The following is a 22,027-nucleotide window of genomic DNA, read 5'->3' on the forward strand; positions in this document are numbered from 1 at the left end:
AGAATTTGTCTCTATTTATTTAAAAAGAGTAGGTGTTAAAGAAAGAGGCTTTAGCCTCATCTAAATTTGTCTAATACAGCTCACACTTGCAGTTTCTCTGGGAGAACATCTTAAGAGATACACAGACATACAAACATGGTCCTTTTGTTCTATGTGGGTTTTTTTATCCTTTCTCAAGTGTGCATCAATCTCATGAAAATAATGTCTTGATGGGTAACTTTCTGCTGCAGCGATTACAATCGTTTGTAATAATTGAGTAGGCACAGTGCTTTGATCTAATATTGAAGAGATTAACTTGCCTTTAGAGATTCTACCCCACTATCTTTTTCAGACTGGATAGACAGGAATCCTTGCATTATTTTCTCCTCCTTGAGTAAACTAATTAAGGACAATTATACCTTATAAACATAAGTCCTTAATAGATAAAGAAAAGTGGAAGTGATACTTGTATATTAAAGCTTCACTTGGAGGTGAGAAAAGCTAGATATGGTAAAGGGAATAATAATAACTGACACCATCATGGTTGCATAGCAATGTTCATTTTAACCTCTCTTTCACTAGGAGCTTCTAGTTTTCTTCCCTCTTCACCTTCAAGTTGAATATTTTCAGGTTTGTGTTCTTCATGCTTTAAAAACCAGCAATAAAACTAATTTGAAATAATCTGAAAAAACTCTAAACACACCAAACTGGGAAAAAACACTTCACATTTTTAAGAAAATTTCTCTGAATGTTTGGTTGTTGTCTTTTTTAAGTTCTTGTTTTTGAAAGATTAGGGTTAGAAATTGTGTTTTTCTGGACAGCAGCAAATCCGAACATAAGTATTGCAGTGACATTAGTTTCACCGTGATGAAGAATAGTGTATTGGCGTATGCATATTTCATGTGTGTTTTCTGTGGTCAGAATGCACCACTGTTGCACCTACCAGGGGCTCACAGCAAGAGCAAAGTACAACTTGACCTTTGCACGGGTTGCAGGACTGAACCCTGACTTACAAAGTGCATGGCTAAGAAATTGTTTTGTTCGTATGTACGTGCTGAGTGAGAGTGTTTTCAGAGCACAAACTGCTATTCACTGTTAGTAAGCTCCAAGGAGGGACTCCTGGTATGGACAAAGGAAAGACTGGTGTTGCACTCATCTTGAACTTCCATGCTTTTAAACAGGTGATAAATTTGCACATCTGGATGCCAGCCACGTAGGGTAATTCTCTCTGACAAGAAGCTGCAGGAGAAATTTTGGAATTAAGCCTTCAGTTGATACTTGCACTAATGCCTGGAAAATACACTGCAAATTACGGACCTTTCTCAGCCAGACAGTACAAGTCAGATGTTGCCCCTGTGACTGGTTTGTGTAACGGGCCTCACCGCCTGAGGAGTCCCAGGGGGAGAAAGATGCCGGGTTCCCCGGTAAGACGTGTCCCAGGAGAGCAGTGAGGTCCTGGAAGGGAAAGCGGCTGCTGAATGGCAGGGCTAGAGCAGGACTCGCAGCTGAGAGAAGGTAGGGCACCAGAACTGAGAGATGTAGTAACATAGAGGTGGCTCCAGCCAGGAGACAGCAAACAGAGCAGTAGCAACACGTCGAGGCTGCTGGGAACCTTGGAGCCAAATTACCCTTTCCCAGCCACCCTCTCTGGTTCTTTTTTGTTGTTCTGGGGGGGTCCCTGCTAAAGCATCTCAATTCAGCCCAGGCTATCTGTGCTTCAGCTGCGCATGCTGCCTGCCTCTCATCTCATCTCTGCCCTGCTCTCCAGCTGCACTGCACACCCATAGCATCCTAGCAACATGTGAGTACATGGGGGGGGAGCGTGAATCTACCTATTTTGAGAATCCTTGCCTAGCAGTTTTCAGTCTCGGGTGGGAGGAGATGGAGGGTGGAATAAGGGAAAAGAAGCTGGAAGACTGCTGCCTAAGCAATGGGGAAATGGCACACATCGCCTGTGGCTTTAGGGATCCGTGAGCCACTACTGAGAGCATGAAATGACTCAGAGAGTTGCAAACCTGTACACCCAGCAGCTACACTTCTGTCCTGCTCCTGATCTGCCCACCTTGTGCCCTTAGACGTGCTTCCTTTGCTACAGGGTAGGGAACTTCCACAGCACTTTAAAGCCTTCTTCTCCCCTTTGCTCACACCCACCTTTGCAAAAGGATTGCAGCAGTTCAGCTGCGCCCTGACCTGGGGTGACAGCCACGGAAAGATCTCCTCTGAAAGTGGGGAAGAAAACAGCCAGAAAGACAAGGGTAATGCACCACAGCATGTGGTTTACTTAATGTAGCTTAGTGTTAATTATTTATGATAATTCATGATTTTCCCAGGTATATTGCCTAATGATATCTGTCATTGCAACAACAGTTAATAAACAACTCCCAGTTCTGCATGCAACCAGACCTACTGCATTATAATGAAAAATGTCTAATATTTCCTTTTCAATATTGTTAGCCTACCCTTTCCAGCATTAATTCTCCATAGCTTTCTGCATCTCACTGCTTCCTTTCCTTCCCTCTCTCCCCCCTCCCCTTCCTGTCCCATTATGCTTAAGACACTGACATGTGTTGTCATTCACTAACTGTACACAAGTGCTACTGTACTATTGCAATGTGTTATAAATAGCACAGATTCAGGAGTACAGTTCATTCTGAAAAATTATCTTCAGAGATGACCTTTGAAACTCCCTTTCCTGTTTTTCATAGCATGCTCTGGATCATGATGCTCTTAATTTGGTGCAGTTTATTAATTACAAAAGAGCATAGAGGCTGAGCAGTAAGCAGAGGATTTAAACAATGAGGTAGATAATTAAAAAGGATTAATGAGGTGGATTAAATAAAGGGATTGAGGCCAAATGGAGCACAAATTTTCTAAACATTAGTGGCCTCAAAACTCTAGCATCCAAGGGCACATTCCTCTTTCCAGCTAGATGTTTGTTTTTTACCTAGAAGTGTCAGTCTTTCTTTCATACCAGGTTTATTAACGCGGTCCTAGGAGAGCTGAGCAGTATCTACTGTCTCATCCGGTGGCCCTAAGTGCCCCTTCTATCCAGTACAGGTTCCCCAGCTGGTTTGCTTCCAACTCATTGCTGCACCTCTTTCTACAGCCATGTTAAAAAAAATCCCAAAGCAGGTCACGGATGACACTAATCCTGTGCCTCTGCAGGCTGGTGAAGTGGTTCTCAAGAAAACAGGGAGAAAGATGGGGGAACAGAAGGGCTTGACTTGGATTCTGAAGCAGTAAGATCCTGCCTAATCCATCTCTAAAGCTCCTTGGCCAACACCATTCCTTCCTGTTGAAGGGCTCCTCTACAGGCAAGTTTGGAGCTAAAAAAATCATAAAAAGACTGATGGAATTGTTCCCAAAAATTGCTGTCAAGGGGTGGGGTTTATTTCTCCCTCCTTCCCCCCCAAGCCAGCAGCGATTCCACTTCAAATCTGTGCAAAGCCTGGGGGTGCCCACAGAAAGCTATGCAGGTGGTTGCAGAAACTGAGAGCTGTCCTCCAGAGCAGAAGGCCTAGACGGTAAGGTACTGCGTCAGCTGTAGGCAGAGCAAAGGCTTATTGTTGTAATTGCTTATGGCTGAAGGGAGCTCAGTAAACATCTGGTACCTCTTGATCCTCAGCTGCCAATCCGCTACGAGAAAATTTTGCATGTTATTTTGCAAACGGTGGAGGGAGGCATGAACAGCTGGGAGAACTGCGTATTTCTGCCCCATGACCCTTCTCTGTGTACCTCACCTTTTTCTTAGTTGCAGCAGCACTGTCCGGTCAACCGCTTATTTGCTTGCAGCGTAAAGCAATGTGCATCTACAGAATGATTATTATTTATTATTTTTCTATTTTTTGGTGTGACTTTGTAAGTAGAAATCATATAATGCAGTAAGTTCAACCTCAGCCCTACCGGCGGCCGGGGGACTGCAGGTCCCCGCCGGCTGCCCGCGGCGGGCTGGCCCTGCCCCCTGCCGGAGCGTGCGCACACGGCGGCGGAGGGCGGCCCGGCCCCGCCCCCCGGCCGGCCCCGCCCTCCAGAGGGGCGGGAAGACGGGCTGGGCCGCTTGGGTGTTGTCCGCGGTGCCGGGGTTGCGTGTCGGTCGGGCTTCGAGGGAGGCTTTTGTCCAGCTCCTGAGTGAGTGTTCGGTTCCGTAACGCTGTCGTGTTACTGCCACTAACCAGCCTACTCAGTCCTGTTAGGATCTACGTGACCGCCAGCGTTGGGACCTGTACTATACCAGTAGCCGCGAGAAGGTGCACAGCCAAACCTTGACCCTAACGATAGCTACTGGCAGAGCAACATGCTCTCGTCAGACCACCTCGCTGCAACAGCTGTGCGCACACCTGCAGCAGGTGAGGTTTCCTGAGGGTTTTGCCCTCCTTTCTAAATCTCCAGTCCTCTGCCGTTGCCCCTGCCCTCCTCACCCTCTCCCTTTGTTTTCGTTTTGCCTCTTCTGGAAGCTCCCGCGTCATCCTCCGCTGAGAAATGCGGTTACTAGCGTAGGCCCTGCTCCCTCCCGTCACCCACAGGGCAGTAGGTGTCAGGAGTTGGTGGATTTAAACCTTTCATTCATTTCTGTGTATGCACTGTCTTTTCCTTAAGTATTATCTCAACCCCAGCACCTTTCACATTATGCCGAAAATCTGTAACAGCACAGGAATGCAAGACTCACAATAAATGTAATGTGACCTCTGGTTATAATCTCCTGTTAAGCAATGTTCAATAAAGAAAGTTGCTGTGGTGGTGTGCTATCAAACCCAGTAAAGGAGGATTTGCTGTGCTATCCTTTTCACTGTTTATTCCTGGGCTTTTCTTGATTCGATGTAACACTTTGACATTGTTCAAAACAGTATTCTGTTTCACTGTGCTAGAATTTTAGGGGCAAGCCCTGCCTCCAAATTGTATGACCACGCACCGTTCAGTGTCTATGGACACGGATCAGTGGACGAGCAGAGCTGTGCAGAATGGCCGAAGCGCAGGACTCTGCAGCTGCACAACACGCTCTCCGCCCTGCCCAGCCTGACCCTGGGTGAAGCCTTCCCACGCAAAACACGTTTTGGGCCCTTGGTGTGCACCAAGAGCGCTCCCGGCATTTCCACACCACTTGCCCCACAGGACACGCACACCACCCCCCCACACACCCCGCGGGCCTCCCCAGTGCCCTCGGCTGAGTCCTGCTACTGCTCTACTCATCCCACCTCTGCCTCCAGGGAACAGGTTCACCGGTGGGCAGCCTGAGCTGTTCCCAGCTGTTGCCTGCTCATGTCTTGTGGGAAACATCTGGTGATTAAAAAAGGCTCCGTAGGATCTGCACGGTCCTCTCCCCTCCTGGGAGTCCTGAGGGGACTGAGTCCCCGAGGGGCTCAGGCAATGCGGGCGAGCGCTTTGTTTCTGAACGCCGGCCCCCCGCGTTGGGGTTCCTCCCGCGGGACCGTGCGCCCGTCACCCGGGCAGGACAGGTGCCGGTGCCTCCTCACAGCGCAGCGCTCAGCAGCACGGCCCGTGCCCGCGCCCGCGCTCTGCCCCAGGCCGCCCGCCGAGGGACCGAGGGGCGGCGGGCGGGCGCGGGCTCCCGCCGCTGGCTGCCTCTTACCGCAGCCGGTCGCTAGGCTGATTTGGGTTGCCTAGCGACGTCATTTGGGTTTTCTTCAGCTAACGTGAGACCTGGAGGCCTGGGAGGGAGGCAGGCAGGCAGGCACCGCCCGAGGCAGAAGGCTGCGGGCGGAGCGGGGTGCCGCGCTGCCAACGCAGCGCCCGGCCCTCTCCTGCCTCGCCGCGCCGCTGAGGAGAGGACGTGGGGACGGGCCCCGCCCCGCCCGCTCGGAGGCCGCCCCATCGGTGGCTCGGCCATCGGCTTCCCGCCCTCCGCTCGCGGGCTCGGTGGGATCGGCGCTCGCTTCCTCACCGCCAGGGCTGGGCGAGGGGAGAGGCAAGATGGCGGACAAGGCGCCCAGCGGCTCGCAGAAAGCCAGTGGGAAGGTGAGGCCGTTCCGCGGGGCGGCCCGCCGGCCCGCTCCGCAGCCGGGGGGGGGGGCACGGCCGCCGCCTGCCGGCGCGGCGGCGGGGGCCCGGGAGCGGCGGGGCGGCGAGGCGCGGGCGGCGCGGCCCGCTCCGTCCCTGCTCTTTGCCCGGGGTGACTGCGGGCCCTGGGAGGGGGTGGGGAGGCGGGAAGGGGGTGGCGCGGCGGGGCCGGGGGTGAGGCCCGGGCCTCTCGCGGGGCATCCCCGCTTCCCCGGGACGGCCCCGGGGCACGTTTCTGTCGCGGGCCGGTGGCAGCGGCCTTCTCGCGTCCCCGTGCCCCCGTGCCCCCGGCGGAGGGATGCGGGGGCGGGGGAGCGGGGGCCCGGCGGCGCGCGCCGTGACTGCAGGCGCGGGTCGTCCTGTTCCAACCGGCACGTCCCCGGCGTCGGATGCGGATGGTCGGTTAATGCCCGAGCCGTACCCGTGCCCGTGTAGGAGTTTACTGGGCGCCCTGATCCCCCCCGTGGGCCGAAGCCCGAGTGGGGTTAGCTCCCAGCTTGCGAGTGCGGAGGAAAACGATGATTTGTGATCGAGCCTCTTCTTTTGATTTGCGACGAAATTACAAATTTCACAAAACCGCTGTGGCGTTCCCCGCTCTTTTCACTGCACCCCGCTCTACTTCCTGTAACTGTTGTTTGTTGGATTTGCAGACCAGAAGTCCAGGTAGTGCAGGAGTTCTGGCAAACTTGTCCAGAGCTGTGCGCTGAAACCAGCGCCTGGCTGGCTGCTCTCTAAGCATCGCCTCCTGCCGAGAGAGCAGTGGGTAAGATAACGTTGTGGGGGACGGACTGGCACCTAATGGTTTGAGTATTAGCGATTAGTGACACCCTTTCACTCAGCTTTGTTGCAGGTTTTAGGCCAGAAGTATATAAATCTTCCAGGTTTTGGTGTGGAGTTGGGTTTTGGGGGGTGGGTGGGTTTGGGTTTTTTGGGTTTTTTTTTTTAATTTTTTTTTTTTATTTTGGTGAGTCTATAAATCAGTCATGGGAGGAGCCACGTTTTGGCTTAGGAATTTCCAGTGCTATATGGATTAATTTTTACAGATTTTTGTATTCAGCTAAAACAGTTGGGTTTTTTTGTTTTTTCGTGGGTTTTTTTTTTCTGCTAGGGAACTAGCTGAAATGTAGTTACCAAGAGCCTTTGCATGTTTACCCAGTTGGCGTTATTAGAGTAGGAGAGTTTTATTTTTATTTCCCTTTTATGATCTATTCCAAATATTGCCAGGAAACGTTGTTTTGGATCTTGCCTTTGGCTTAGAACTGCAAGTAAGAGCTGGACAGAAAACTTCAGTAGTAAAGTAGGTTTTAATTTAGGGAGAACAGCTTCCAGGGAATAAGATATTTTGGGATTTCAAGTATCATTAGACATAGAATAATAATTTAATTGTTGATTACTGCAACCGATAACATGGTACACAAAACCAACCCAGATGTGGTCCCTTTCTTTTCACAGTTACATCATAGAATTTTCTGTTTTGTCATTTACTATTTCTGTACTGATGATATTCTTTTTTTTATATACAATAATAGCTAATTTACAAGAATTGTTTTCTGTCCTAGATCTCAGTTCTGCAGAGGTATGTGCAGACACTTAACTCTTCATACTAAGTCATCCATCCCATTGAAGTTAGTGGAGTACTACAGAATGTAAAGTCAAACATGTGTTAATCTGTCGAGGCCTGTTGAGGAGGTCCTGTATCTTGCCATCTTCGTGCAGTTGCCCCTTACCCCTCAATTTCCCATTACTCTAGATGTATATGCTGTGTTTCCAGTAGTCTTTTTCCCATGCTTTACATTCTAGATCTTACTTGTTTTGTGTTGTCGATATTATTCTGTGTGCCAAAGAAAATTGTGATAGTACCTACCTGGATCCATGAGAACATTTTTGTTGAAAAGTGAAATAAAATAAGACAAGCCTAGCTCTTGGGATTTATTTCCTTCAACCTCAACTTTCTTTGGGGGGTCGGGGTGTATGTGGTGTCTCTTTTTTTTGTCATTGCATGAATGTTTGCGATATGTATATACATAGAGATACTTTTCAGATGTCTGCAGAAAGAAGTATGACATAACAGTACTGAAAGTAGTAATATTCTTATTTTTTGTAATGAATTTATTCACACAAGGATAAAAATGTGTATTTTCAGTTGAGTGTATGTAAATGTTCATGGTTTAACAATCTAAGTAAATAATCATTTTGCTCAATTTCTTAATTATTTATCAAACTTTTTGATATTTTTAATAATTTTAAGATTCATTTACTTACATATTGAAATTGAAATTTTAGGCTCCATTTCTTTTGGTGCCTTGTATTTGCAAGTTATAAGAATAATTGTACTTGCAAAACAAATATGTCTCTCAGACTCCATAGGATACGTTTCAGTGGCAATTCCAAGATGTGCCTTTGCTGGTTTCTAGGCTACCTCCTGGGAAGACACAGTGACATTTTATTTTCTGTGTTCTGTGAAGAGCTGTGGCCTAGCAATTGAAGGCTTTAACACTTACAATAAGATACAGTTTCTCCCCTTCAGAATGGGTGGTGGTTGTTTTTCGGTCTTAGTGTCCAAGTACTGATTCTGAATGTCTAGCCCGTTATTTTGTTTTATAGTGTAAAATCAGGCTTATTTCAGTTAGGCATTATCTGTTTGATTCACTATTTGAAAACCATCGCTGGAGATGGTACAGGTCCAGGAGCACCTGTTGCCTATGTCGCTGTGGTGGTAGCTGCTTTTTATGATACTGTCAGCTTCTCAATAAGTTTGAGAGTCTCCGATGTGAAAAGTGTTGCAAAAGCATCATCTGTTCCTCTGTCACTTTGAGATTAGGATAGCAAGATATGTGTTTGAGATTTCCAGAAATCTAAATAGGAAAGAAGGACAAAATTAAGGAAGAGGAAATACAGATTGCCCAAGACTGCACAGATCGTCAGTGTAGGATATGATTCTGAAGTGGCAGATACTGATTATATTCAGTTATTGTCTTGATGTAATGAAATATTCGCTGTTCAACGGCTTTGCCATCTTCTTATTTTATCTTCTGAGAATAGTGACTATATTGTATGTCCACTGTTCTTACATGTAATACTGTACAAATTGTGTACCATGTGGCAGAAGAGATTATCCACTGGGACCAAGCTGTAGGTTTCCCTTTTAAATTCTAAAAAAAGTTTTAACAACATTCCTTAATCTTAAATGCGTTTCTCAGGCTTTGAGTAATTTATATGTTAGTTAAATGTTGAAGAACAGTGATTACTTGCTTGTGAATGGACAGGTTTCCTTGGTAAGTTAAAGTGTATGAAGAGTGATGATGTAAAGTCTGTATGTATGGTGAATTCCAGTTAGATGTAGCATTCTGCAGGATGGTGAAACTCATGATCTTTAACTTTCCCTGTAGTATTGTTCAACTGGTGACTAGGAGCAGGACATGCATAAGTGTGTTCCTCTGTTGATGGAAATGTAAAAGGAGGTGTCCTTCTCATGTCCTCTCTGGCACTAGAAAGTTAAATGCTGGCAGCTCCTGTTCATCTGAGTTTAAGGTTATAATGGAATATCATTCCTTGCAAGTAGTTTGGAGAAAACCATTTTCCATTTACTTTTGTGTCTGCAAGTGATGTCTATTTAAATAGCAAATAATACTAATTTGCGCTATTCCAGTAAATATAAAGAGTAAATAGATTAGCTATAAAATATTTTGCAGGTGTTTGCAAGCATTTGTTTTCTAGACAGTTTGATAGAGAAAGGAAGATGAAAAAAAGATAAGTTGGGGTGGGAACCTCCCTGCCTTTGTTGGATTTTAACATCTTTAAATTAAGCTGTGATTCCATTTGCTTTTCCTTGGTAACAGTGCTGACACAAACCAGTCCCAGCTGTAGCTACTTTTTCCCTCCCAAACACTGTCCTCTTTAGTTGATTTGGCATGATTTGGGCAGGGGGTGGGTGTGCGGAGGGCCTACTGACTTCATTTGGGTTTTCTTCTGCTAACGTGAGAGCAAGAGGCCCTGGAGGGACCTACTGTGAATTGCAGGTTTGGCTGAACCTCCCCAACACTCTCTTTCCTAGGTGATCAGTTAGATTGGGAAAAGTGATCTAGTTTAGTGTGAGCAGCTGCCCAGCATGGGGGCAGAGTCAGTGGAAAGTGTTGAAGCAGGGCAAGAGTGTCTTATGCCAGAGTTTCTTGTAAACAGTTTACCCTGAAGCTATTAGTTTTTGCAAGGGCAGGGCTTTTATTTATGTTTAAGTTGTAGCCATTACAGTTGTAAAAATAACATTCAGCATTTGGAAGGCCCACAGATTGTTTCCTGGGTTTTATTAGCAGCTCATGTGCTTTTGTTGCTCTTTGTTGTTTTACTAAATGGCATCAGTATTAATTAAAAAAGAAAAAAAAAAGTTGTTTGCTTATGTTATAGAGTGTATTTTAAATATTTGTGAAATAACATGATTGTGCCAGTTTTACCTAGGGATCATTAAATTTGGAGAAACTATGAAGAGCTGGATTTGTGGGCACTTGCACTGCTGACAGGAAGGAGAGAGCAGTTGGGAGAGCAGTTGTCTCTTTGTTTTCTTTGGAAGCTGCCATGAAGCTGGAAGAAAATTTAAACATCAGAATCTGAGAGAGGGCTCTTTGCTTTGGCTTTCTGATAAGAATTTGTCATAAATCTTATTTGTGTGGTCCTTTGAAGATTTTTTTTTTTTTTTTTTCTTTTGAAGGTTGAGTAAACTTGGCTAGACTCAGTAATGGAGCTTTGAGTGACCTGACCTCCAAGACTGTGGTTTGACAGGGCCATATTTTACTGGAATGCCATTTCAGCAGCCTGCATTGCTACTTAAGTTATGCTGGCACAATTCTTTGAGGGACCTGTGTAGTGAAAGTGATTGAGAAAGTGATCCAGCTGCAAAATAGTCTGGGTTGGGCGGTGGGGGGGGGGAGGAAGGTTTCATGCAGAGCGGTAAAGGCAGTGAATTGGGGGTAAGAGGGTATTGGTAGATTGTTTGTGTTGGCAATGACTGAAAGATGGACTCATCACATTTTTTATGTCAGTGTTCTGAACATGAAGGAGCTATCTTCACATCTCAGACATCATCAGGTGCAGGACAGAGCTTTGGGTATGTTTCTTCCAACAGTTAGTTCAGTTGAGCTACTTAACATGATGAGAAGAGTCAAAAATAATCCTGTTCCAGGTTTCAAGACAGGTGGGCAGCATCTTCTGAAATGCTCCTCTCTGTGAATGTTAGAAAGACACTGTGATTCTGCTGAGTCAACTCAGCTGGTGTAACTCTTAAGGAAACAAAATCACCCCTTTTGTGAAGGCAGTGCAGATGGATGTAAAGTGCAGTGCTGTGAGAATTAGTTTTTTAAATAATTGCTATTTAGAAACTGGCAGACAGCAATGTGTAATTTTGTCAAGAATCGTTTCATCTTGTGCTTTGTGGGTACAGTTGCTTGGATGGTCAGAAGCAGTACCAAAGGTATGAACTAAATTTATAGATGGGAAGAGAAGACCTTAAAAATAAGAACTGTTTAAGGAGGAGAATAATGTGGATCTGCAAAGCTGCTAGTTGCTGTGGGATAAAGTTGGTCTAAAAGCTAAAACTGCTTTTAGAAGTTTTCAGAGTGCGCCTTGGTAGAAATTCTGTTGCTGGGCTAACGTTCGGGGTGGCTTGCTCCACAGTGCCGTGGTCCCTGGTGGTGGGTTGGGGAGTGCCGCTGTACTTCTAGCTCAGTGACTTCCAGACTTCTTTGATCATTGGCCTGCTTTCCCACTGTTAGCCTGCAGAATCTCTGCGTGCTACTGTGCATTGAAAGCCTTTCTGAGCAATATCATCTGCTCTGTTGCTGGAGAAACAGATTTAGTGTCTGTTACTTTTTTTTTATGTTCTTCCTTGGGATATTGTCTTAAGTGTCATTGTACTGAGCATTGGTACTGTTTGTTACTGTGTGTAATGTCTTGTTTCTTGTCCTCCCTGTAAGCAGCTTCCCTGTTGGAAGGTGTCACTTTCCAAAACTTCTGTAAATGAAACAGATGTGGAGAACTGAGAAATGGTCATTTCATTCTGCTGTTGCCAAACAACCTCCTTCCCCCAAGCAGTGCTAGGTATCGACTCCGCCGGTACACTGAGGCAGATGGCATTGTATCAGTCCACCTTTGAGATTTATCTTTTTTAACTGCAGGTCTGAAAATTTTGTCTTTTTTTTAAGGGTGGAATTGTAACTGATATGTTGGTTGCCACAGGGTGGCAGCTGGCAGCAGGAAGAATGCTGTTTTCAAGCTCTGAAATTCTTTTTCACAGTGTCTTTCTTTTATCTGTGTCATGTGCTATACATTCATGAACTCTCTGGGAGAGGACAGGTTTCCTTAAGCTGCATTTTTGCAGTACATAGAACTGTGGATAACAGATTACTGATTTGAGTGCCATAGGTAGTTGTGAATCACAAAAAAATCCAGCACTAAATACAGAGGAGAAGTTTGCAGCAAGCGGTATTAGTAAAAGATGCTTGTGATACTTGCTTCGACGTGTATTTTAATGAACTCCTACTGGTGCATGTGAACTAGACTTTTTATTAACTTCGGTGCAAAGATGTGCCTTGTGAGTAATGTATATAGGGTTGCAGGTAAGTGGATTTGGGAGGCCTTTGAGAGTAAGGCACAATTGGGTTTTTTGTTTGTTTTTTTTTCCCCCTTTCTTAAAAAAACCCCAAACATATTCCTAGGAGCCTTCTGCTTCTCCCTTTTAAGGGATGTATCTTTGTGTCTCTCTTTACCTTTGTGGACTTAGTTCTGGTTCTTGAAGTGCTGTCTACCATTTTTTACTGTAAAACATAGGAATATACTTGTCCAAAGATAAATGTCTCTATCTTAACTGATGAAAAAGCATGGTGCAAAATGAAAACGAGGTCTAGTAAATTTTCTTCTAGAGTAGCAATTGATGCTTGTCCGTTTTGGAAGGCTGGAGGTGAGCACTGTATATTACTATTTCTGGTAAAACCTATAAATTTCTGGTAATAAGGAGAAGTGCTAATGTTCTGTAACTAATGAACAGATTTCAGCTAATGGAAATGTTTTACTTTGACTTGAAATTTCAATTTAGATATGAATTGTGCATCAGGCAGTTATGTCTTAGTAGTAGATGTTATGTCAGTGAGGTTTTCTGACACTTAGGCATTACATAATTTAGAAGTGTGTTCAGTCCAGTTTGTTGGAGTATTCTCCATCACTTTAAAGTCAGGTTTTTAAATGAGTTTAAAAAAGCCTATGCAAATTTTGTATATACGCTGGTTTATGCGTTAAAGTTTAGTTACAGTTTAAAGTAATCATGTATCTACTCACCAGTTGGACTTTAATTAGTGTTCTTGAGGTGGCCAGCTTCCATCTATGCACAGCATACTAAGAGCAGTTTTGTAAATGATTTTATAGTAAGGCAAATATAATCAAGTACTTTATGTAATCTTTAACAGCCTTTAATGACAACTCTTGCAGATTCAGTGTAACAAACTTTTTTTTTTTCCTTGCAGTGGTGTTAGTGGCATATTTATAAAATCCGGCTGTGGAAATTCAGATGTTTTTAATGGTAGCAAGAACAGTCTATCTTTAATCCCTTGTTTGCCTTATATTGACATTGTTCATGCTGTGACCCTGTTCAGGTATATCATTAAAATACATTACATGTATCTTTGTTCTTGTGTGTTTGGACGTTGAAGTTGAAATGAAAATCACATTCAAAGGACTGAATAAAAAAAACCCAGAGGTTGTTTGTCTGTTTCTGTGGCTCACCTCCTCTTCATTCTCTCTTCAGGTCAGAGTGCCAGATGCAGTACATACCACTGGATCTGCTGATACACATGTAAGTCCAAAATATTTAAAAACAACAACGAAACCCAAATAAAAACATTCAGCCAAACTCACAAACTCAAAATAGGCCTGTTCTCTAAAGAAAACTAGTTGCTGCAGGCAGACTCTGGTGCATTGGGTATCTAATCTTGTAGGTGTTTGTAAATGAACCATTGATTTTTTTCACGTTTAAAAATATTCCTTGAAACTTTCAAACAACCACTAGCGTAGGAAGCTCTGCTGCATGATATTGCATTCATAATAGATACTTGAACAGGAAGAAGGTGTAAGTACTCTGTATGTCTATCTCTTACACTGAGAAATAGTTTACAAGGTGAGTAATCATAGGAGTCACTGTATATTGAAGTGTCTGTTTATACACAGTTGGCTTCTCAAAAATGAGATAGTGTGGCCCCAAATTCATCCTTTATTTTTCTTTCTAACAGAATATACTTAAAGCAAAAGGTAAGAATAATTACCTCGTCTTGCCCCCCTCCCTGCCCCAAAGAGACCTTTGCGGGGTCATGTGGTTGGTATGTTGCTTGAAGGCCTACCTGTTTCTGAGCTAAAATGAAAACAGGCAGCAAGAGCCAAACAGAGTGTTAATACCAGACAATTCATTCCATGGTTTGGATTTTCTTCAAGATTTCAGTTTGATTTTTGTGTATGAAAAAGTCAATTACCAGCTGTTAAAATGCTTGTAAGATAATGTTATTCAAGTTGTGATAGCAGAAACTTTTCATAAAGTAGATTCTTTTATTGATTTGCTTTACTTGCTGTATTTTGGAAAATTACTCTTAAATCTCTTTTGAATATTTTGTGTTGTCGATGGGACTGGGACTTCAGTACTTTGTGCCGCCTTACAGTCAATGCAGTGTTATGTTTAATGGGAGTTTGCTTTCGTGCAGTGATTTGATTACTCAGCTAGAAGTTTTCTCTTTGCTTCCATCATTTGCTTTACCCTTTTCACTGTATTATTTTCTGTTTTTTGAAGGAGGAAGGCCTTCAAGTTTTGTATAGCTCTGTTAGAAATTCTGTGAGGGTGCATATGGTTAATAATAATGTTATAATTGCCTACTGGAATGTAACTAGCAGGCACAAATGAGTTCAATCCTATTAACTTTTTGTTGCTCCAGCCACTTTGAAGGTATTGTGGTTTTTTTTCTGAGACCATTTCTAAACTGAGGAGATCTTAGTGCCAGAACTCTTGTTACCTTACAGCTGCTTCCCTTATGTCACTAGAACATATATTGATGTGGCTGATCTGCAGGTATCCTGTGACATTACTGTGAGAGATTATTTCCTGATGACAGGATAAGCCTTGGGTAGGAGTGTGGTATTTGTTTTGTCTGCATTCCTGTGCCACAGCAGTATGCCTATGTTTTGCCAAGGTTGTATATTGTTTGTCATACTGAAATACTGTCTTTCAGAAACAGGAAAACTGGATTTTATTAACTTTAAAAACACACAGATGCATGAAAAGCTCCTCATAAACCTGTCACAGCAGCTCATGTTGATAAACATAGTGTCATAAACCAGATAACTCCACAGACAACACTGCATTAATTTGTAACTGATAGTGTTCCTTTTGGTGATGAAGTAGGGAACGTTTTTCAAAGAAATATGAGCTATTTTGGTCATAGGCTTGGCACAGATCTAAGAGGTGTTTGTGATACTAAACAAGGATTATAAACTTAAGGTATTTCAAACAGTTGTTTTTCACAGTGCTTTCATATGTAAAAAATTCTGAATAGGAAGCTGATACTAGAAATAAAACTCTTTACAAAGAAAATTCCTAGAGGAAACTCTTTTTGCAGTTGGCATCTGTCATTTTTTAATAATATGACAGTTAAGTTGTTCACCTTATTTGTCTTGATGTCTTATAAATTGAGCTGTGGTTTGTTGTTTTTTGTTTGTGTTTTTTTTAAGAACTGTCATTGCAAGAGTGGTAGTTTTAAGCATCACTGTGCACTGTGTAAGAGCATAAAAAATATCAAATATAAAAAATAACAAATATCTTTTTTATCAAAAATATAAAGGCTAATAGCTTACGTTTTGCTCTTCTGGGGCTTTTTTCTTGTTCTTGTGCTGATTCTTTATGAATTACTTTGTCAAGCTAGGAGTTTCCAGAGAATTTTCTTACCTTTTCTTTTCTTTCTTTCCTTTCCTTCCCATTGCCAATGTCTTTCCTCTCTCAACGCTTTACTGTCTGTTAACTGCCTAAATAGAATCTTAAGAATTCTAATTCCATGCTCTCCAGAAATGACTGTTACACGGAGTCCTTCTTTCATCAGGGTTTCAAGAAGGGAGGAATGGAGGTTAAACTACCTAAAATAGAATCTAGGAGCTAAATGTGAGGTCTTTTGTTTTATTTAATTAGTACTGAAAACCTCAAGAATGCATTTTCTTCTTCAAGCAAAAATATTACACTTAACCTTGAAGTACTACTGAAATTTTAACATCCATCTTCTTCTTCAGTTACACCTGTTCAACCTTGCACAAACATTCTTCTGGCCAAAATAGAAAAGCTTTTAGAACTTTGTTGTTGTTGTTGTTTTTGTTTTTGTTTTTTTTTTCCTGGAAATTGCAAGGCTCAAGAAGTAACTGTAGTGCAAAGCATCTATTTCCAAAGGTTAGAAACTGTGTGTTGTGTAGTGATAAGATCTCCAGGCTCTTACAGCAAGTACCCTTCAGATTTCAGCTGTGTTTGAATGGTGAATTAAAAGCTTTCTCATTAAACCAAGAATGATTTGTGTTTAAAAAAACTATAAATTTAAATTTTTTTGGTGGTATTAGATAACAGCAAGTTCGGAGAGAAGTACAGGAAGCCTTTTCTTCGTTTTGTTTAGGTTAAGTCACTTCAGGTAGAAAGTTTCTGGTCTAGACCAAGGTAAAGAGTAAATTTAATTGTTTTGTAAACAGTTTAATGTTTGTTTTCTTACACCTTTTGCAGCCTCTAATGGAAAGCAAACTTAAAGCATTCAGTATTGGCAAAATGAGTGCTGCCAAACGGACTTTAAGCAAGAAGGAGCAAGAAGAATTAAAAAAGAAGGTAATGGTATATAATTAAAATTTTATTTTGTATGCAGAGCTGAAATAAGTTTGCTTATAGATTGCAACCAGGTTTACCACCAAGTTTCTTTATTTTGATAATTGTAGCTTTCTAAGAACAAAAGTGAATTGTATTTACATATTTAATTTGTTCTTGGTATCCATGGCATTAAGATAAGAGAGGCAGGCTTGCTTCTCTTTCTTTCTGTGTGAGAAATCAGGTTCTCTGGCTTCCTGAAATACTGAACTACAGCAATCCATTGATTGTTGTATTGCTCAGAATGAAGACAGCTATCATCTTAGGTTATTTTCTGTTCTTTACTTGTTCTCTATCATTGGATTTCAGTAATTAGAAAGAGTACCTGTCATCTCTGAATTTGTTTCAATATGCATTTGTGTTATTCTGTAAAACGTATTTTTGTCTAATGACCTTTTTTTGAATTAATAAAAACATTAAAATTTGATACTGGATTTTAGGATACTCGGGAGCATCCAAGGAAATATGGGAAAGTTAGGAAATATTAGGAATTATGTAACTTATAGTTGGTAAGGTGGAAGTTTTGAAAATTTTGGGCTTAGAAGTTTATACACACAACTCCTACTTTATTTCAATGGGATATCTCCTGCTAGGTTGTTGGAAATATTAGCCTAAAGAAACATGGTAGTACTAAATTTAGTGTCTCACTCAACTTTATTAAGTCATTGAATTAACTTCTTCTCTGGGAAATACATAAAGGTGATCCTGTTGTTAATCTTCCATCATGTGGGTTGATCATAATGGGTAAGATCGAATACATACTGTTCTCTGATGCTTAGGTCACCAAAGCGCCAGTCTTATAATGTTGGTCTATCGTATGATCTTTTCTATTTGGCATCTTTTGAATGTTAAATTGCCATGTAAACTCTTGTAAATGAACAGTCATGTTTGAGCATACAGGCCTTATTTGCTTTATGTATTATGTGCTGTGTTCTTCCCACATTTTTCAGGAATTTGAATTCTGTCTAAAATTGAAACTCATTTGATGCAGTTTGTAGCATGAACTCTAGAAAATAAAAAGGAATGTCACATAGCTAATTTAAGAATAGCTGTCTAGTGAAGGCTGTTCTGTGATGATAGTAAATAGATTAACATTTGCTATGTAGGAGGACGAGAAGGCTGCTGCAGAAATTTATGAAGAATTCCTTGCTGCCTTTGAAGGAAGTGATGGTAATAAAGTGAAAACATTTGTAAGAGGAGGAATCGTTAATGCATCTAAAGGTATAACTAATCTTTTTTTGGGGATGGTGGATCATTTGGCTTTGAGTAAAGATGAAGATGGCTTTGAATTGCATTTTAAAATTAATATGTTACATTAGAAGCAGCAAAGGAAACTTGATCCTAAAATCTACTTTATGCTTTGACTCGCTAGGTAGGTAGTGGTGTGATACATCTTAAACTTTAGAGGAAAAAAATGCTTTGTTTTAAAATACTTCATCTTTGTTCTTTTTCTTCATATTAAAAGATGTTAAATTACAGAAAGTTTGTGTTACCACTTTTTTAATGAAATAATATACTGAATTGAATGAACAAGACTGAAGAACAGCATTCTTTCTAATGAACAGTATTATACAGCATTAGTTAATACAATCTGTTCTTAATTTGCCTTTAATTTCAGAGGAGCATGAGACAGATGAAAAACGAGGTAAAATCTATAAGCCTTCCTCACGATTTTCAGATCAAAAAAATCAACCCAGCCAGCCATCTAATGAGAAGCCTCCATCCCTCTTAATGATAGAAACCAAAAAGCCTGTAAGTTTCTTATTTGCATATTAACGCCATACTTAGAAAGTATTTAGAAGTGCTTAGAAAAAGGTCTGTGTGATCTTGCAGAGTAGTTTTATCTGCATTTATCACATATTAAAAGAAGGCGGAAATTTTGATTTGCTTAATCCCATAGCAGATAACAAGATGATGAAATGCAGAGGTCCATAGCCCTGTATCCAGCATGATATACCTAGTGCTGCACTTTGATTTGGCTGCTGTATATTTTTCCTGTGTTCCTGCTAATTGAGACAGACTTCACATGAACACTGATTTAGTGACTGTTGCAAAGTAACAGTATCTCCAATCTTGAGAATTTGTGAAGTTCTAGAAGCAATTCTTCTTGCTGCCATCTGTTTTTAGGTTTTTATAACTTAAAAAAAAAAAAAAATTGACCTTTGCATTGATCCAAGTTTTTCTCTTGGTGAAGTTTTTTGATTTTTTTTTTTTTTTTTTCTTGCGGTAAAGTTTAAGAAGTCCCTTTAACTCTTTGAGATGTACCAAATAAGTTGTAGAACTTGCATATTTTTGAAGCAAAGCACCTTGGTTTTATTTAATTTATTTTGACTTCTGCATGGTTTGATACTGTGGGGGGGTTTTTTGGGGTTTTTTTTGTTTGTTTTTTTTGTTAAATTGAGATTTCATCATAAAAAGTAATGGAAATACTATGAACAAACTTAGTCTTCAAGTCAAGTGATGGTTACATATGATTACTGTTACTACTGTATATGTGTAATGTGTAATTAATGTCTTGGATGTCTTTTAATAGAGCTTACTACAATTTTTAAGCTTAAGTGAAACATATATGATACTGCCTGTTAGGGTGGGAAATGAGATGTAATGTGGTAATTGTGGGTAATCCCATCCTAGCCTCCCTCCAGCTTTAAAGAAAACTCAGATTTAGACTAGTGGGGTAATACTGGATGGCAGTTTTCATTTTCATTGTATGTAAAGCTCTACAGTTACAGAAATGAATTGTAGCATTTTTTATTATGCTGAGCTGTTCTGTCATATGCAAGTGTTTGTACTGTAAGAATATTACTGCTTTTCGAATTTGTCATAAATACTTATCAAGTAATGCAATCAGTTTACTCACTTGCCCTGTCCAATGGTGATTGAAGATAATGAGGTAAAAATGATTTTATTTATTTGGCAGACCCTCCCCAAAAACAAAAACAAACAAACAACTTTGCCTGGGGTGAGTAGGAAGTCCAGTTTTTCCAAAGCTGTAGTGTGTAACACAATAAATATTTTGTATGTCTGCCTATTGGAAACGTTTTCATTTAAATCTGATTATATAAAAGCAATGTTGTTGAAGAGTTCACATGAGTTAGTTAAGGTACCTATATTACAGTAAAAAAAAAAAGGAAGTTTTACAATATACTTATTCTTTGTCATTCAAGAGTGTTTTTTCTGAGGATCTTGAACCATTTAGAGTAATGTTGCTTCAGACCTGTATTTATATCTGAAAGGAAGCAAGAGAAGGAAATTCTTTTCACATAGAATGTTTGTCTGTGGATAAAATAATTGAATATTTGTATATGTAAAATTTACATATATATGTACACACATAAATTTAATTAGAGCATGATGATTTGCTGGGGGTGTAGTCAGCTTTTAAGTTTTTAAGTGGAACAAACTGACAAAATACATCACAGATATTTTAAATTTGTATGTTGTAGAGAGTGTTTGATCACACATGCTGTATTGTAATAATGAGAAGTAACAAAGTTTAGTTTAAGCTATCCTTAATTTTATGTTTTCTAGCTTTGTGTTTGATAGCACTCAGTCTTAATGTTTTCAAGTCTGTTTGGGGTTTTTGTTGTTGTTGTTTTTTTTCCTCCTCCTGTAGTTTACTTGGTTTGAAAGCTGTGGGTAAAAGATGCATGGAAATTATCTAAAATTTTGTTATATAATTTTTATTTTTGTTTCATTTTATCTGCTGAAATGTTGGCTGATGTATCTTTCATTTTAGCCTTTGAAGAAAGGAGAGAAGGAAAAGAAAAAGAGTAATTTGGAACTTTTTAAAGAAGAATTAAAGCAGTAAGTTTGACTAGTTTTTACTCTAAGTAAAGAAGATGCAAGGTTTTACCTTGTTTTTACAGGCAATATTTGGGATCATTCTTGCTAAACTGTTTCTCACAGTAGATTTTTGTTGTTTTTTTTTTTTCTCAAATACTTTTGGAGTGGTATAACTTAACAATGGCAATCATAATTAAACAGAGTACAAACCCATGCTGGTAGATGCTCGGTATAGGTGTCTATGATCTGTCTGGATAATCAGTTGCCATCTAATTAGTTCTCTGGGGTTCCTTGATACTTGTGCCCTTTCTTATGCTGATTGGCAATAGGAAGTGTTTACCGCTATTGTTGAAAAGGACTTCTGTTTTGAAATCTAGCGTTCACCAAAGGCTATAAAATGATCAAAAAACAAACGAAAAAAGCCCAGTATGCTGGCTTAAATCTTTGTCTGTTGAAATGAATGGATTTCTTTGCATCTCAGAGATGTTTGATTGTGACGTTTGAAACAGTTTTGTACTGCCTTCCTAAGCAGAAGAATATCCAGAGCAATTAACCAAAAAAATTACATATAAACGCATAAAGTATTTCAGAGATCCCAGTAAGTGAATGACTGGCTATGTTTCCAAAGCTACCGAAGACGATTTTTGGATCAGTTAGGTGTGAATAGAAGCTTTAATGATTGAATCAACCAGCCTTCTACCAGGATAAAAAAAATGGAAATGTGGGTTTGTTCCTTTGACAGCTGCTGTCAGTATGTTACTTACAAGTGGAACTTCAGATGCAATTCTGTTATAAATTAGCACGTGTGAGCCTGTAAATGAGAACACTTGTTAACATGGTCTCATGCATTGTTAAAGTTAGTGAAGATACAGCAGGACAAGTAGGTAATGTAATAGATGAGGCTGTTCAGGTTTTAGGTGTTGACTCTTCTCTTGATGGGGATGTAGCAAAGAGGTTGGTAGCAAATTGAAATGTGTATCAGATTCAGGAAGAATAAGTTTTGTCAGTGTCTCAAACTATATCCAGACAAATTGTAGTATGACATTGAGCTTTTGTACTAATGCAGAAATAAGACTTGCAGTTAAAGTTTAGAGATGTACTTCAGCTTGCATAATTTTAAAAACAAGCTGAGTAACACTTAAAAAGCAGATTCTTTCACTTTTTGAAGGTGTAATACAACAGAAAGAGCAGCACATGGATTGAGTGTAACTCAGTGCCATGTGTTTGCCCTGATGTTAGAGATGGAAAACAAAATAATCTGTATGCATTAGAAAACAATAGATACTGCATTATAAATCCATAAATGGCTGTTGTGAGTGGTGTCTGAACTTCACTGCT

At 40.9% G+C, this 22,027-nt stretch overlaps 1 protein-coding gene across 5 annotated transcripts in view; it reads left to right on the plus strand.

The window, feature by feature from the left end:
- Positions 1 to 5,798: 5,798 nt before the first annotated feature.
- U2SURP (U2 snRNP associated SURP domain containing) overlaps positions 5,799 to 22,027 on the plus strand; it is a 47,767-nt gene continuing 31,538 nt past the window's right edge. For 2 of the 5 annotated variants that reach the window (XM_052802722.1, XM_052802723.1), the window contains exons 1-7: positions 5,801 to 5,952; positions 13,781 to 13,828; positions 16,769 to 16,867; positions 18,010 to 18,124; positions 18,522 to 18,655; positions 19,824 to 19,865; positions 20,643 to 20,710. In XM_052802722.1, the coding sequence (XP_052658682.1) occupies positions 5,908 to 5,952; positions 13,781 to 13,828; positions 16,769 to 16,867; positions 18,010 to 18,124; positions 18,522 to 18,655; positions 19,824 to 19,865; positions 20,643 to 20,710 (551 nt within the window). In that variant the 5' untranslated portion in view covers positions 5,801 to 5,907. Of the gene's footprint in view, positions 5,953 to 13,780; positions 13,829 to 16,768; positions 16,868 to 18,009; positions 18,125 to 18,521; positions 18,656 to 19,823; positions 19,866 to 20,642; positions 20,711 to 22,027 lie in introns of all 5 variants that reach the window. The other 3 variants (XM_052802724.1, XM_052802725.1, XM_052802726.1) reach the window with 2 other exon arrangements.

The sequence above is a fragment of the Harpia harpyja genome, chromosome 12, assembly GCF_026419915.1.
Source record: "Harpia harpyja isolate bHarHar1 chromosome 12, bHarHar1 primary haplotype, whole genome shotgun sequence".
NCBI classification, from domain to species: domain Eukaryota; kingdom Metazoa; phylum Chordata; class Aves; order Accipitriformes; family Accipitridae; genus Harpia; species Harpia harpyja.